At 37.4% G+C, this 17,409-nt stretch overlaps 1 protein-coding gene across 2 annotated transcripts in view; it reads left to right on the forward strand.

Moving 5' to 3' along the window:
- The window catches only part of LOC124159383 (dual oxidase maturation factor 1-like), a 324,286-nt gene extending 313,043 nt beyond the window's left edge, over nucleotides 1-11,243 (forward strand). For both annotated transcript variants that reach the window (XM_046535158.1, XM_046535157.1), the window contains 3 exons: nucleotides 6,910-7,121; nucleotides 9,109-9,367; nucleotides 9,987-11,243. In XM_046535158.1, the coding sequence (XP_046391114.1) occupies nucleotides 6,910-7,121; nucleotides 9,109-9,367; nucleotides 9,987-10,503 (988 nt within the window). In that variant the 3' untranslated portion in view covers nucleotides 10,504-11,243. The remainder of the gene's footprint in view (nucleotides 1-6,909; nucleotides 7,122-9,108; nucleotides 9,368-9,986) is intronic.
- The last annotated feature ends 6,166 nt before the right edge of the window (nucleotides 11,244-17,409 follow it).

The following is a 17,409-nucleotide window of genomic DNA, read 5'->3' on the forward strand; positions in this document are numbered from 1 at the left end:
AATCAGTGGTTATTAGTGAAATAATTTCATCAGCCACGAAGTAACAAATTGATTGGGAACTGATCGCACAATGTTATTAGGAAAAAACTTCGTTCGTAAAAAATTAACCACTTGTGTAAAGAGCAATATTTCCCAAGAGACAAACTATTATAAAAAGATACACTATTATATATTTCGAAAGATAAAATATTCCACAGCTTAATAAAAGTTAATTGCCTGTTAAGCTGTTAGAACTCCTTATTGCTTCACACTCTCGACACGTGGGCCTCGAAGTATTTGCTTAAATAATTTATTTATTCTCTGCCGCTAGTTACAAATGTTTCCACGGTTGTGACATTAGGCATTATTTTTTTGCAGTACGTTGAATGAAATAAAACTCAATGAGAGCTCAAATTCTCTGTTTTGCGACATGATTACACCTGAAGTACCCTTTGTTGACTGGATTTCCGTCTCTGGTGTTTGAATTCCTTTTTGACACTACCCCTTTCACTCTCTTCTTAAATTGGATTCCAAGTGGAGTGCCCGCGTGATTGGATCTTTGTTGTCACGACGCACAGTGGGCGGAAATCGGAAAAAGCCGGACAAAATTACAAAATGGCTTTTTTTGAGTTATAAACTTGAAACTTCGCAGGTATACTCAGAAATGATTGAAATGTATGGATATGTACTTCATTTGACATAGATCCTACCCGTTACTGAGATACAGAGGCTCAAACGTGAGCAAATTTCCATAAAAACGCCCGTCTTCAATTTTCTCTGAAAACTTTCCAAAGGAAGTGGATGGTGAAGTTTTGGGTGGATTATTGCGAAATAAAAAACCACATAATCTGTTGGAATGGTGTTTTTTCTTTAATTTTCCGTAATCTTAAAGAATACCGTCCAGAAATTCTTACCGTGCAGTAACAAAATGGCGGATACTGTTTTTCGACAAAGTTTTACATTTAGGTAGAGTTTCAAATAGGTTTTCGGCAAGGTCGCGCGGAGTAACTTATATGAGAGCATTTGTTGAAGATTTCTTAAGGTGTTTATGCAGTTTTCTTTGAAATAAGTTTGCGTCGCCGGAAATGACATTGATTTTTCGACCGCGCGGCAGGGTTCGTCTCCGCGCGTCGGGAGTTGGATTAGCCGCGACGCGGTAAGGTTATTGAAGCTGTATGGGTTTTAACGCTCACCATTCACCGTTTTTATGTTTTTCTTCAAGACACCGATTCTCAAATGGTCTATGGTGAAGACAGTGGAGGTTTTTCATGCGATGTAATTGCACGTTTCATCGAAGTTGATTCCGTTTTCTTTGGATACGATCGAAGACCAAACTTCTATTAAAAGCGTTCAAACCTCGAAAAAGTGAGTTGTTTTCCTGGGACTCATACAAAAAGACCTGCCAGAAAGATACCAGCTGAGACCCTTATACCTTCTTCACTCTCCGATCCCTGACCCTCAGGATTCTACTTCGAAAACGGTCGTTTTGTGACACCGCGGAGTGGAGCCTTTGACCGTCTTAACGGGGGTATTTCCACGGGAATTTCAAGCTTTTTAAAAATGTGTATCATACCCTCAGTTCTCAAACATTTTATGGATATAAAGTAGAACTGAGGGTATGATACACATTTTTAAAAAGCTTGAAATTCTCGTGGAAATACCCCCGTTAAGACGGTCAAAGGCTCCACTCCGCGGTGTCACAAAACGACCGTTTTCGAAGTAGAATCCTGAGGGTCAGGGATCGGAGAGTGAAGAAGGTATAAGGGTCTCAGCTGGTATCTTTCTGGCAGGTCTTTTTGTATGAGTCCCAGGAAAACAACTCACTTTTTCGAGGTTTGAACGCTTTTAATAGAAGTTTGGTCTTCGATCGTATCCAAAGAAAACGGAATCAACTTCGATGAAACGTGCAATTACATCGCATGAAAAACCTCCACTGTCTTCACCATAGACCATTTGAGAATCGGTGTCTTGAAGAAAAACATAAAAACGGTGAATGGTGAGCGTTAAAACCCATACAGCTTCAATAACCTTACCGCGTCGCGGCTAATCCAACTCCTGACGCGCGGAGACGAACCCTGCCGCGCGGTCGAAAAATCAATGTCATTTCCGGCGACGCAAACTTATTTCAAAGAAAACTGCATAAACACCTTAAGAAATCTTCAACAAATGCTCTCATATAAGTTACTCCGCGCGACCTTGCCGAAAACCTATTTGAAACTCTACCTAAATGTAAAACTTTGTCGAAAAACAGTATCCGCCATTTTGTTACTGCACGGTAAGAATTTCTGGACGGTATTCTTTAAGATTACGGAAAATTAAAGAAAAAACACCATTCCAACAGATTATGTGGTTTTTTATTTCGCAATAATCCACCCAAAACTTCACCATCCACTTCCTTTGGAAAGTTTTCAGAGAAAATTGAAGACGGGCGTTTTTATGGAAATTTGCTCACGTTTGAGCCTCTGTATCTCAGTAACGGGTAAGATCTATGTCAAATGAAGTACATATCCATACATTTCAATCATTTCTGAGTATACCTGCGAAGTTTCAAGTTTATAACTCAAAAAAAGCCATTTTGTAATTTTGTCCGGCTTTTTCCGATTTCCGCCCACTGTGCGACGTGCAGATTGACGATCGTGATCTATTCCAGATGTTTTAGATACGCCAACGCTTTGCTCTATCGTGCGCAACATAATCGCCGTTCCAATCAAGGAAACGAACAAGGAACTTAGCGAAGTCAGAGTAATTAAAAGAACAATATTTTAAATTAACTAACCATATCTTTTCGGCACTTTGTTATTGACATATGGTTTTGTTTTTCGCCATTTAGAGATTTGAAATTTGATGACCAAAATCTTGGTTACCGCTTGTAACACCGCATATAATACATCTGTAGTTTACTAATTCATTCATTTACGATAAATAATTTTTTGATTTTATAGGTTATTGATTCTTCACTGAATGCAAAACCAGTTATCTTTAAGAAACTTTGATAATTAGTCTTATTATGAGAAATCTATGACGGCTAGATTATCAAATTGATTGTGAGAAAGGTAGTTAAAATATTTTTGAAGCTGTTATCTCGTTTTCACGGACAAAAACAAGATTGAGCTGTCTATAATTCGTAGTACAAAACCATGATAAGGAATTGCCGAGACAATTTCCACTAGGACTGTTCTCAAAATTATAATCTCTTGTGAAATTGCTTTGAGCAGTTTTATCCCCACTTGTATGAAAAATGTGTATTTATTCATGTGACTTTAATGGGTTTAGATCTTTTAAAAGAGATTTTTTTATTTTATTACCTGATGATGACAATCTTCGATGCATAGAAGGAAATTTCCGTGAAAGTTTATCGTTCCCATTAAATTCATTTAAAAATCCTTTGCTTGAATCCTTATAATATTATTAGAAACCCGTTTTCATCATGGATATTATCAACACACTTCCTCCAATTGAATCAGGAGGTGATTACTTATATCCCTTACATATGGAGGGTCTAGAAGAAATTTATTCAAGATGTATATTGAATAAAAATGAAGGAATCAGCCTCGCTGTGCCTGATTAAACAATCTCATCATGATCCCTACCTTTTCCGTGATCGTCGCGATTTTTCTCGGCGTGATTATTTTTTATTGATGTTCCCACGCCTCTTTTCGACTCTTCCCTCGTTCCTGTCATTTATACCATTGCCCTGAGTCCTGTCCTCGAAAACCCCACCCCTCCGAAAAAAGAATCCCTACCTTTCACCCAAAAGACCTTTCCCCACTCATTCCAAGAATCTCCCCCTCCCCCACTCTCTTCCAAATCGAAACTACGATTCCAATTCTCGGATTCTTTCGTTTTGAGGTCGCCGCCGACAATTTTTGCTCCTTAATTCCAGGGTTGAAAGAGGCACGAATTATAATGCAATCCTGTTCGGATTTTGGGATTTATTCCCAATCCATTCGTGCACTACTGCCCCCCTACCGTTCATTTCGACTCAACTGCTGGTACCCAGCGGACTTCTGATGATACACGCGTTCTTGCGTAAATAAACCTTTTTATGAAGAATGGCAGTGTTTTGATCACAGGCCTGGACCAATAAATGAGGTTGATCAAGGAGAAAATATCTGAAATTGAAGGTAGAAGATGAAAACGACAGGTCCAAATGAAATGGAAAACGAATCGCTACATACAGATGAGCCGGAAAAAAAGAATCTAGAAGTCGGTGTTGGATAGAGGAGATGGTGGCATTGCACAGTTTCCAATCGATATGCCGTGAAACGTAAAAGGTGCGGTGGGAAAGTTATGGATGAGAAAATAGAAAGACACATACCCCGATAAATACTAGCATTAGCTCACATGCAAAATTAAATGTTAGGTACGAAAGAAGATGCACCAGGAGGTTATTCAGTTAGTCATGAACAGAGAAGAAAGAACCAAAATAAGGCAGCCATTAGGAGGCAACAATGATGATGGTGATTATTTTATATATTTTTTCAGCTAGCTCTTCACAGTTCCTCAGAAGCACGGTTCCACCGGTTGGATATTGATTTGCAATCCTCATTATCTATAACGATGGAGACGTATATGCTGAAAAAATTGATTTCTTGACAATTACCAAAAACCTGGTTTCAAAACCATGAATCTTTCTCATTTTTCCTCTTTTTTAGTCAAATATCTTATAGTCAGTATGATTAACAACGTTCTTCATCAATAAAAAAATCGCCCACCTCGAAAACCCCATGTATTTTTATTCTTTCCTTTGATTTGAAAAAGTTATAAGTATTTGTGGTGATATGCTCCGTTTTTCAGCGAATTTTCTGATTGGCTCTAATTTAACCAATACTACTAATAACCATCCCACTATCCATCAACAAATACTATACTGTATCCTTAAAATAACGCAACCAGCATTTCATTGTGACCATTGTCCCTCGTGCCTCTGCGATTGGCAGACTTCTTGCGTTAAATCGAGAAGCGGCCAAAACCAGAGTACTATTTTCCATAAAACCTGGTAATTACAAAATAACAGTGGTTCAGAAACCATTTTCCAAACAAACTATTGCCAAAAATGTACAATTGTGCGACTTTTCTTCGCTTGGTAATAAAAAAATGAAATGTTTCGTAAGGAAGGAGATTATGTAATTTGGAGTTGTGAAATTATTGAATTCAAGTCAAAGCATTTATTATTTCTTTACCTTTCTACCGATTACCCCTTTTGTAATCGCATCAAGATCAATTACTTCCACTGATCTGATTGGATTACCATGGAGTAATTACGAGTTCTTGATTTGAACATTCGCTCAGGACTTTTGAAAATTCTCTCTGGATTATAATTGCCTCGTGCTTTTTTTATATTGACTATTGTATATTATTGTAACATATGATTTTATTCCTATATGGAATTAATTTTTCTTTTGTGATCAATACAATACCAAGTGCACCGGCTGTACCTTGAGCCATTGCACTGAAATATTGCTCAAAAAACGTTTCCTGATATTTAATGGCTAAATTGATTTAACCTCTAAAGTCATCGTTTTTCGGATTAAGTGGGGAGAAATCCATCCAGAGTTTGAGCGGGTAAATTTTTATCTACGATGAAGTTTTCCATGATCCCTTACGTTGTTTTAGTATTTGATTTAAGATCCTCCAATTGCCAAAAGCACAAATACAAACACCTACGCATTTTATGCACCATGACTATTTGGCGAATTCTGATGCGATCGGTGATCAATCTCTCTAGATGAATTTGACCTTTATTCAGTTCTTCTCTTCTTCTTTTATCTGAATGCCTTCACTCGAAAATTCCCAGTTATTGGCACTATTAAAACGCTTTTTTCACGGTGTCCCTGGTTTTGGACCGAGTTTTTAATTAAATCTAAGATGTCTTTCAGGGTGATTGGACCTCTACTTTATTCTTTCACAAGAACCTCATTTTTCATCATAATCATTAAAATTATACCAAGTGAATCTGATACTCTCCTCCTATCTTAGAATAGTTCAAAGATTACGCTGTGAAGTATTTTCACCTTTAGGAAATGATGGTGATAATTATCACTAAATAAAGTGTCAGACTTCTGGGGTTCTTTTCATAGAACTGCATTCTGAATTCTCAATCAAGGGAAATTGGGACGGAAACGGGTATATTTTACAATAGTCCAATTTTTGGAGGTATTTTCCTATTTTGCGTTGCAGGTTCTTTGTATAATTCTGAACCCCGACGCATTCACGGAGGCCCGAAGTTTTATTTTCGTTCGAAATAAAAAATGCTTGAATTTAAATTATTCTATATTTTGTGGCATTTGACTCGAATGCATCACAAAGAGGCAAGCTTTTTCTGAATTGTTTTGGTATTGTCTGCCTTCTTACTACCTACTATCCTAGAATACCCTAGATTCCCTGTCTATTAGGCCTTATTTTTTATGATAATATTTTTACGTAAAAATTATATAAATTCCCATAGATGCCCGGGAGTAAGATACTGTTTCGTCAGATCAGGAACAATTAATGACTTGGAACCATCACGAGGAGAGAAGGATAGATTTCAAAAAGCGTTTATCTTAGGACCATGACATGAATTGACAAATTGAATTGATTATTAGAATTATGGATTGTATTCATAGCAGTCATTACTTTATGGAATCAATTTTTATGACACCTCCCTCTTGTTCCGTTGAATTATTCTCTTGTTTCGAGCTGCACTTCCCTCATCGCTTTTCCCACCCACAAACCTCATCCCCCGCACTTTGCATGTGCCCACTGCAGTCTCGCCGGAGGGAGGAAAAAAAACACATTTGCATCATTCTACGTATCCGATACCGCCTCGCCCACTGCTGTTTGTGTGTTTTGTTAGCTGCACCAGCTTGAGCTGGACATGTTTGTCAAAGCTGATCAACTAATTGCTGCCTTTCTTTCCTTTTTTCTCTCTCTCTCCATCCACTGCAGGGCGGCGTTTGCTTCGTGGATTTTCATGAACATTTTAATAGCGGTTGTGCCTCGTTACGGCGCCTACGCAATGATCCTCACGGGCGGACTCATGCTGTGCTCGGCGCTCGTGTACACGATTCTGTTACCGGACCACCCACTCCACGTGCCTTTTGAAGAGGGCGTGCTGAGGTTCCGCCTCGGTTGGTGCTTCTGGGCGGTGGTCGTCGCAGGTAAGATACCAATACTCCCCTCGGAGACCCGCGACCACTTAACTGCCGAGTGAGTGGCCTCCTTTGTTGCGAGGGAAGCAATGGCCTGAGTAATGGTCTCCCCCCCCTTAGAAGGAGGGAATTTAATAGTGTGTGGGTTTTTAAGTGGGGATGATTCTTTTTAACTCTGAAACAAAGGGGTATCGTTACCGACCAGGGATGCCGACTTATAAAAAATATTGGGGGGCCCATACTTGGGTTTTTCTCACGGAAATTCGATAAATAGTGAGTTTTAAAGTTTTTTTAAAGCATTTTAGAAGAGTCATATGATCAACATTAGAACCCTGAAAACTCGACTCTCGATAACTCGACACTCCGGTAAAATCGATAGGCCTTACATCTTTTCTTCCCCTAATAACAACATTTTGGGGGAGCTCGGGCCCCCTCAGGCCCCATGCAGTCGGCGCCACTGTTACCGACTCATACGAACAAAGAATCCATTTTGGCCAATGTGAATTTTTGTGGGAGCAAGAGTTATTCAAGTAGTGCGAATGGTATCAAGAATCGGTTTGAGTAAAATTAAGGTGATTTTTATTTCATTGTTAATCAATCAGATACAATAAATAATATTTTTTCGTACGCATTAGCAGTGAGCATTAAAAACTTCGTAATATTTCACACAATTTTGTGGACTGCCGGTTTCGGCACTTACTTGCACCATTTTCAAGAGTAACTCTAAGTATACTTAACAGTCGAATGAGTTGCCTCCTTTGAGTTGAGATTAAAGGAATCGCCTGTGTAATGGTCTCCCCTAAAAGGAGGGAGAAATTTGCTCGTGTATAGATATTCAATGACACATGAATATTTTTAGCTCTAAAACAAATGGATTTTTTTATTAACCACGAACGAACGACTCATTCAATTTCGCTACTTTAAAGAATGTATGGAGTAGCGGAAGCTGTATAAATAAATAAAAAATATCATAATGCGGTTATTGCGTTGTGGGAACATTAATGATGACATATTCTTTGTTAGTTTTTCTGATATTAAAATGAGCATTTTTTAAATACGCAAGGACGAATGGCAGGAAGTCTAACTTCAGGAGCAGGTAGAAACTATTGAGAAACTATTTAGAAACTAGGGATTGCATATATTTTCATCGATGTACAAACGTTATTTTTATATTTTAGATTTTTTACTCACAGCAATTATTCTAATTATGATGGAACACGGTTGCATTAAAAATAAAATCAAGTTGGCCAAAATAGTTATGTCGTTCTAGATAAAAATACTAAAATTATTTCATAATAAATGTGAATATTAGATATTTAATTTAGCCTAATTAAAAATCTTCATTAAATATGTTAATAAACGAAACGCCAAATTGAAACAATATGAAGACAACAACAAAACGAATATTGGAAAATTTTAAAATGGGTACGTTTGTTTATCTAGTGTTGAGCGATTGGCAAAGAAATATATTTAAAATTCTGCAGGTGGGACTATTTATAATTTGCAATCATTTAAGGTCCTCAAAGCCATCATAGAATGGAAATTTTGGCAGTTAGGTAATATAAAATAGTGCAGTGAGCAAGGATTCAAATTTGGTGAATAAGACACATGGGAAGTTCTTCTGCAAAAATTATGCTTACGAGTACAATCAGTTATCTGGAGGAGGCAATCAACAACTTGAGATCATTTTTGTCTTTGAGCATGGCTGTAAAATTGGTTTGGGTTATCCACATCAATGTACTGAAGTGTCCGTGGTGAAGGGACAAAAAATATTGCAGCACACAAGAGTTAAAATTTAAATAAAATTTTGAGGAAAATTACAAAATATCATCATGAATGTGGAGAAATTAATGTTAAATTATAAAAATAATACCGTAAAATCATAAATGTTTTCTGGGGGATATATTCCTTTGTGCATTATGAGTTCATCCCATTTTGGATTGTCAATTCTTACAATTCTGGTATAACCATGCTAATATATATCATAAAATTTCAGGTTCTCTCTGCGTTTTTGTTGGACTTGTGATAGCAGCTGTGGATCTTGTCTTCCCTCATCGATTCTCCACAATCCTGGAGGTTGATTATGATACACCATATGACCGTCATATCATCATTGAAGAGAGCCATCACTACCAGAGGAACAATAAGCGAAGAGGAGGAAGTGCAAAGAGTGCATCTGGAGGTCCTCCCACCTCCAATGGGGGAGCTACTCTGGAGGAACCAGCGAATGCAGGCCTAGGCTCACGTATTCTCAGGTTGGTATACATATATACTGGCATTAATTCATTGAAAAGATGCATAAAAGAAATGGCATTAGGTTGCAGGCAATTTCTGGTAAAAATGTGGACAGAAGAAAACTTCTGGAGTGCATGTATATAAAATAAAAAATACATTTTAAAAACTTGGATATAAATTAGTTAAATTAAGTCCCTAGATTGACAAATTTTGTATATTTCATTATTTTTTTAATGTTTTTTAATAAATGTTCATTAGTTGGGAGACTTCCATCACATAATCTAGTGCATAAATCTTGTTTTCGAAATGTTTAATTACTGAGGAAAATTAAACTTTTGCTCTTTCGGAGTGAAGAAATTACTTTGCTGAGGATATGTCAATGATTTTACCATTATTTGTAAAGTTAAGGAATATATACTTTCAGTAGTGGTTGCAGGCCCTCCCACATAAGGTGCAAGTTTTCTGCTGAAAATAAATACTTGAGGGCATAATAAATTTGGGAGCACTTTAATGAATTAGATATAGTGGTGGAAAGGAGGGGGAAGTTGTTCTATGATTGGTGTGGCCAGTATAGTGGAATGTAAATGACAGAAATATACCAAGAGAAAAAGTTAATAACTTTGTTTCTTTCCCAAACAGAAGGCTATCAAAGAGGGAGAAACAATTCCAAACCATCGCTGGGATGGACAATGGTGCATTTGAAATGGATCCACCAAAATCACCATGGAGATATCCTCACTTGATGCACCAACAACGCTTCACTTTTGGAAAAGTGGATCAACCCTTTCCACAGCACAGAGGATTGCAAAGAATCTCTGGTATGGTTGGGGCAGGTGCTGAGGTGAATGGTAAACCAAATACCAGAGTAGTCAGTTTCAGGCGGCAAAGCCGTCCTGAGCCAGCGATTGTTCCTAACTTTCGCCGAAGTGATTCCCAGGACTCTAGTTCATCATCTGCAGCTAGCAGTGAAGGCTGGATAACTGGTAAAAGACATGACTCCACAGGCTCAAGTGCATCAAGCCTCGGTCTTTCATTCCTTGACAGAGGTTTTAGAATGGTTCCAAGTGGAGAGAGCACAACAGAACCAAATCCCCCAGTTTTACCAATCTCAAACAGCAGTCAGCCAATCCTCGCCCCACTGAAAATAGTGAGGTGAAAATGTAAATCTTTCCCAAAAATATGATTTGTGATGCTAAAAATAATATATCAAAGTTACAACACATTACATTGTGTTGCACTCCTAAGAAGGCTGTTTCATCGAATTTTATTATAATTTCATTGATATGAGTGTGATGTAGTATTGTGTCTTTCTGGCAATGAACTGAAAAAGTTCCTGCTCATTTGAGCCATTAATTTGTGTGCACTCCGTGAAATAATATTATGAAGTGTATAAATAGAATATTTTATGGACTATGAGAGAGTCATGGGGTTAATATTTTAAAAACCTCGATGAGCTCAATAGGCATTTCATCAAAAAACATGATGCAAAAAATTTATTTTAGGTGATAACTCAAATAAATAATGAGTTTTTAGCATTTACATTTGCATGTGCATTCATGCGAATAAATTTTCCATGGCTGCAATTTTATGTAGTATTTTCTCCTGACTCGAATTACTCATGAGGAAATGTCTTAAATTTTAACCAATGACTAAGCTTAATTTTTGAGTAATGAGTCAAGTGCTCAATATATATAATTGTTCATGAAAGGGACAAAGTTCCTGTAGATTTACAGGAACCTCATGTTACCCAATATCATTTAGCAATTAAGAACTGAAAGGAAGATTGTATTTGTGCCAAATACTAAGACAGTGTTCTTGATGCTGATTGAAGCAATGGAGGTGTTATATTTTGTAAAATATATGTTTTACCAAAATGGTAAAATATCTTTAATAAGATGATGTCTTTTAATTTCCCTTCAACAAATTCTTAATTTCGATTTCTCTGGGTCACCTCAAGCACCAAACTTCAATCCCTCTATGGTAACAACGGGTTGTTCTCAAGTACCTACATTCTTGTGGGCTGCTCATGAGCCAGAAGGTGGTTTGGTTTTCCATGAGAGCATCTGCACTCACTCACCATCAACGGGAGGGATGCCAGAATATTGGGGATAATTAGTTTGTGAGAGGTCATCACTATTCCCAAAGGTCCATTAAGGAATCTTTTGGAAAATCAAAAGTATGTCCCTCTCATAGGGCAGGCTAACAGCTCAAAAGGAATAGACAATCTGATTTTTTGTCCTTGTAATACTTCTGTGGTGTAAAATACTGCTTCTCTTGTGCCCTTGCTTTTTCTAGAATCCAAATCAGTCTTCATCCAGAAACTGCTAAGCTTTACATTCTATTCTCCTGTATATTAACCTAAATATTCTCCTGTAAATTAATCTTTGATACACGTGTCATTGAATTCATGGAGCCAAAATTCTTACACTTCTCTCTCCCTAATATTTGGGATGACAATGTTCTTCTCAAAATCCCTTGGTTTATATCCTGTTGATTAAATATTACCGCTGGTTTTGTAGAGCTGAGTAAATATCTTCTCCCTTGCATTTTTATTAGCCTTATATAAATATAATCATTTCCAGATGCTTTATTCTTCCACAGGTCCTTCATTAATGTCACAAATTTGAATGCTAACATTTTACCTCCCATACTATCCTTTTAGACTTCACTTTCCTCTTCAAATGATTGTGATGCAAGAGTATTTCCTCTATACAAGTCTATCAGGTATACCTTCCATATTTTCTCATTTACTTTCAATTAGAAGATCTGCTCCTGCTTTCCAAGGCAGTTCATCTTGCACTCATTCCCTGGAAGTGGTTCCTAACAATCTTCTACTTTTTCACAAGAAAGGCTGTTTTTCACTTCTTCGAAGATATTTTTCATCCACATTTCTCTAAGTTTCTTTGTTTTGCAACTGATTTTTTTCCCTATTTTCTCATAGTTAAGTTGCCAGTCTTCAGTTTTTCACATTCTTGTGCCCCCTTTTTTCTTCAATGGGTTTAACAGATTTTTTCGGCAGCTTTTCTTCTCCCAAGAACTTCTTTTGCAGCCTCTTGAAGTCCACTTCAAATGTCTTTCCAGCTATCTTCAACTGATTCCTAGGTAAGATCCTCCTTTTAGAAATGATAGCTGATATTGGGCCACATTGAGTTTGCGGTTGCTGTTGAGTACCTATTGTTAGTTGAATTGCCCCAGAGTAGCTTTTGCAGTCTTTCAGATGGTTTCTAAATTGCTAGTTCACTGAAATGTAGTTTCATATGTATCTTCATTGGCAGTGATTTTTAAATAATGTGTGAGCAACCACTATCCTGTATTCAGCACAGAATTCCTGTGGCCTTTCAGGTCTTCCCTTAAGCCATCCTAATCTATAGTTTCTTTTTATTCTTCTGATTTGAACTTCACTGACAACAGCATTGAAATCTCTTAAAATATTTTCTTCCCCTCTCAACTGTTTCAATGCATACTTCTGTAATATCCTTGAGGACTTCTTCCACCTCTATCATCTTAGTTCATTGTTGACAGGTAAACATGTACCGTCATGGTATCTAACGATTAGGTCTTAGCAATGATTATACTTTCATAATACAGCCAGAAAAATTTCACATGCATTCATGCTCTCTGTCTGAGCATTATGCCGACTTCAGCATTGCAATTTACAGATTCTGTAAGTGTAATTTTGTAGCTTCCACTTCAAAAGTCTCCCTCTTGGGGCCACTTAATTTCCCTGATTCCTTTTACATCCAGGGTCATTCTTTACATTTCTCACTTCAGCTTCTTCATTTTTCCACAGATTCAAAGCAATCTCATGCTCCATGCTGCTATTCCTTAGTATTTTATCTCATTTGACCAAAGTACTCTGAGTAGTACCCACGCAGAGATCCGAACGGAGGACAAGTGAACCTTCAGAATATTTTTATTGAGAGAATGCTATCATGTCTGATACAATTACAATACAATACTCATTATAGTGGAGTAGCTGTGACTCCTCAGGATAATTATGTAGAGTGTTTTCTTGCCTTCCTCATTTCGGAAATACATATGTATTTTAAAGTATTATCCCCCCTTTTTTCACTGGTTATCAGTGAGAAAACGAGAGTTTACTCCTCGAATAAGCAGTAGAGGTCAAAAAGCTATGGCATTACAAGGTCACATTAGCTACTCTTACTGCTATAGGCATAGTAACATTTACCTTAACAGCTGTATTACGGCAATATGAAATGCAAGGGGAAACCACCACAATATTATCCTAATGGATATATATCATATATGATAAAAGTCTCTCTAGAAAGATAATATAAAGGTTAAAGCCAAAGTCTCCAAAAGTCCTCAATTAAGATATCCAGACAGGACTACCAAAAGGAGTTCATCAGTCGAATGTGAAAAACTTTTTCCAGTAGGGACATGTTACATGACATCCCTCAAAACTGAAGGAAGACTCGAAACTGGAAGTGAAAAGTTGGGAAAAAATGGAAATTACCAAAATGAAGAGGCAAGAGTTTTAAAAGGTAACTACAAAGTTGCAAAAGATATTTACATGTAAATGATAGTCAAATCAAGATAATACCCAAAAAAATGCTCTGCTCTGAGGGTGGAAAGCTACATGCAGTATCAAAAATATGTATAATAATTATCAACACCGAGACTGAACTTGTAGTTGCAGTAGTGGTGCAACTTTACATGCCATAAATGAACCATGAAGGTGTAGACGTCAAAAAAAATCACAAAAGTAAGAAAAAATATGAAAGGTGATTAAAATGTCATCATTTTACATGGCTGTAATGGTGTCGAGAAAACAAAACTAGATGAAGGAAAATGATGCAGTTACCTTGGAAACTGAATAACCACTGACGGAAAAAGCATGAAATAAAAAATCATTATAATAGCCAGGGAAACAGGCAAGCCTACAATGAGGAGGCTCTTTTTACTGCAGAGATTGAATTTTTATTAACAAAGAGTAAGGAAACAATTCAAAAGAATTTACCTCTCTAAATCGCCATAGAAGTGAGGCATGGATGATGACTAAAGAAAAGTTATGAAGAGAGTAAGCATTCAAAATTTGGTGCCACCAAGGAATTATGGAAATCAAATCGATTCACTCAGTAATGAGGAAGAGGTAAGACACAAGTGGGAGAAAAGAGAAGTCATATGAAAAACGTTAAGTAGACAGAAGCAGGGGTGCAGCTAGGAATTAAGGCTGGGGAGGTTTTAGGTGCAACTCACACCAGGGTGTGTGGGGGTATGGAATACCCACCAGGATAATTAATCGGTAGGTGCGAGATTAATAAATTGCGGAATGTTAAAGTTAATGGTTCAAAATGGTGAATTTTACGGCTTTCTGAGGGATATTTTATTCATCCATAAACTATTCTATTAGTAAAAGCAATCCAATTAAGTAAAATGGGTTAAACTTAAAAATTTCTCTGAGCTCTGGGGGGGTTTTATTCCTCAAAACCCCCCCTCGCTGCGCCACTGGACAGAAGAACCATATCATGATACATGACAACACAACGACAAATGTTGAGGGACAAGGGGATGGCAAACAAAGGCCTTGCATAAATAGAAGGAAGTTTTAAGTAAGGATATGAAAAAGAAGAACTACACTGGTGTGAATAGATAAGCCTGCAAGAAAACTAAGAGGAACAGCACCATACCAAACTTAGGATTGTGGTTGCTATGATTCAATAACAATGGGGTCAATGGTACTGGAATAAAAACGTGATAATTAGAATCAATATCAGAATCCTCAAAATTGGAAATGGACCCATCACTACGTATTCAATATTTGTCAGGTGTGAAATAATATGGCTTCCATCCAGGTCTACCTTTCCATCTCTCTACCTGCCTAGTTTTCAGTGGTCCTCATGACACATGGCAATGAACGGTCAACAATTGAAATGTCTGCAGTGATGGGAGGTAATTAACCTGTTGGAAGCTCATTTTAGTTCTCAGACACTACATATCAACCCAGAAAGCATCAAATCTTTACTCATCAGGTGCTGATTCTTAGAACCCAAGCGATCAATATATGTATGAGGCACTGGGTCAGATTATATTTTTGGATATCAATTTTGGATAAGATTAGGGAGTGAATGTTTTTTGGCCTGGTATCACGATATATTGATAAATGAATGTTAATGTGTGAATCAGGAGCCCACTTCAAATCAATTATAAAATTCCGTGTGTTTTACGGGGGGATTGCTATGTTTACCTGCGAGCTATACAGTCCTAAACCTAAGCATTTATGGGAAAATATATCTAACCGGTTGAATATAAGAACCACAGGAATAATTAAATGTTAGGTGATAGCATGTGTACCATTTTCATATGATGAAAACCAATTTACACATGCAAGTTAACCCAATCAGATGAAGTTAAATAAACCATCTTCATATTCTACAGAACTTCAGCTCATAATTCAACACGCAAGGAAGAAAATAACATAGGCATTATCATGTAATCCTAATCTTTAAAACTAATATGTAAATAACATGGTGGATACCCTTTACTATTTTCTTCAAATGGTATCTACCCTAAATGTTCACAACCTAATAGAGAATTAAGGACAATGAAATACTCCAGATAGAAACTACCATGACCCAGAGCTGAAGTCCAGTGGATAAATAGTAGTTCTGCTGCCCAAATATGAGCAGCTAGCGAATATGTAAGTGAAGAATATCAAGAAACTATTTTAGCAGAAATGCTTGTGACTGCAAGTTATTGGAAGAAAAGCCATCATTAAAAGGATTCATATTTTTAGGAAAATTAGATAAAACCATGATAAAAATTATTTTATTTTTTGCTTTCCTTCCTTTGCTTTGACAAGAATTGGGCTACTTTTTGCTGATCAGCATCAGCAAAAAATCTGACTTCTCCGGGATATTCAACGAATTCTCCCACAGGGTTCCCACTCAAACTAAATTATAAAATTCACGGTTTTTTTCCAGGTTTTCACGGTCAAAATTGCGTCAAATTCACGGTCTGTTGATGAGCCATTTTAGGAAGAAATATTGACCATATAGCTATCACCGGCCGCACGTCAACTAAAAATACACAGCAAACGCGACAAACCCCGAGAATGCAAACGCAGCAATGAAAGAGCTCTTATTACGTCGCCTATCGTAAGCAAAATTTAGGGCCGGCTAAAGGTTGTGAGTGGGAAAATGGAGGGTGGCAGGGAAGTGAAGCGGTGTCTGATTTCTCGCCAGGGTTAATGATCACTTTGGTTAAAAGTCGTCCAATCACAGCCTTAAGGTCTGTGTGTCGTCATGGCACACGGACCAATAATTGCGCTTCGAATACACGTGTGCAGATAAATGCGTGGACAGTGTCTGCGATTGACTGACCTTGAAATATGACCGAAATATCGATTTTTCTTTTGATCCGTCAATCGTAGATCTACGATGAAGTTTGAGAGGTATTTAAGGTTTTACAACGTATTTCACGGCTATTTCCAGGTTTTTTTCACGGTACACGGAATTCAATGCTTATTCACGGTTTTAAGGTTTTCACGGTTGAGTGGGAACCCTGTCTTAGGTCTCCACAAGTTTTTCAAGAAGAATTACATACCCTGAGTAATCCAGGATTTCCTGGTTTTCCAAGTTAGTGTACACCCTGGTGAGTGCATTGAATGTGGATAAGAACACAAAAATTCACTATGTAACCATAACATACCAGTTACCCAAGGGCCCTGATGGCGACACGTTCCAAGTTCCTTAACAGTAAACTCCCAGCCTGCTGGGGCAGGCCCTGGAGTCCGGGACTCTTGGAGGAATTCCTACCTGCCCTGGGTGGTCTGCCACTTTGAGTAACCACCCAACCTGTACAAATGCATGGCCAGGAAACAGAATCTGCTCTGATTTTGTTCCTGTTAAAATCATTCTAACAATTTTACATGAACTTGCACCAGTTAATGTATTGTATAACTACGCCTTTTTTCATTCATTTCACACATTAATTATGTACATTATTAACAGTCCTACGGAATGCATTATAAATGTAAATCTTGACCATTCTATGCATACTATTGCAGACCCATTTACTATTTCAGAAATAAGTATATAAC

Source organism: Ischnura elegans, chromosome 5, assembly GCF_921293095.1.
Source record: "Ischnura elegans chromosome 5, ioIscEleg1.1, whole genome shotgun sequence".
Classification (NCBI taxonomy): Eukaryota; Metazoa; Arthropoda; class Insecta; order Odonata; family Coenagrionidae; genus Ischnura; species Ischnura elegans.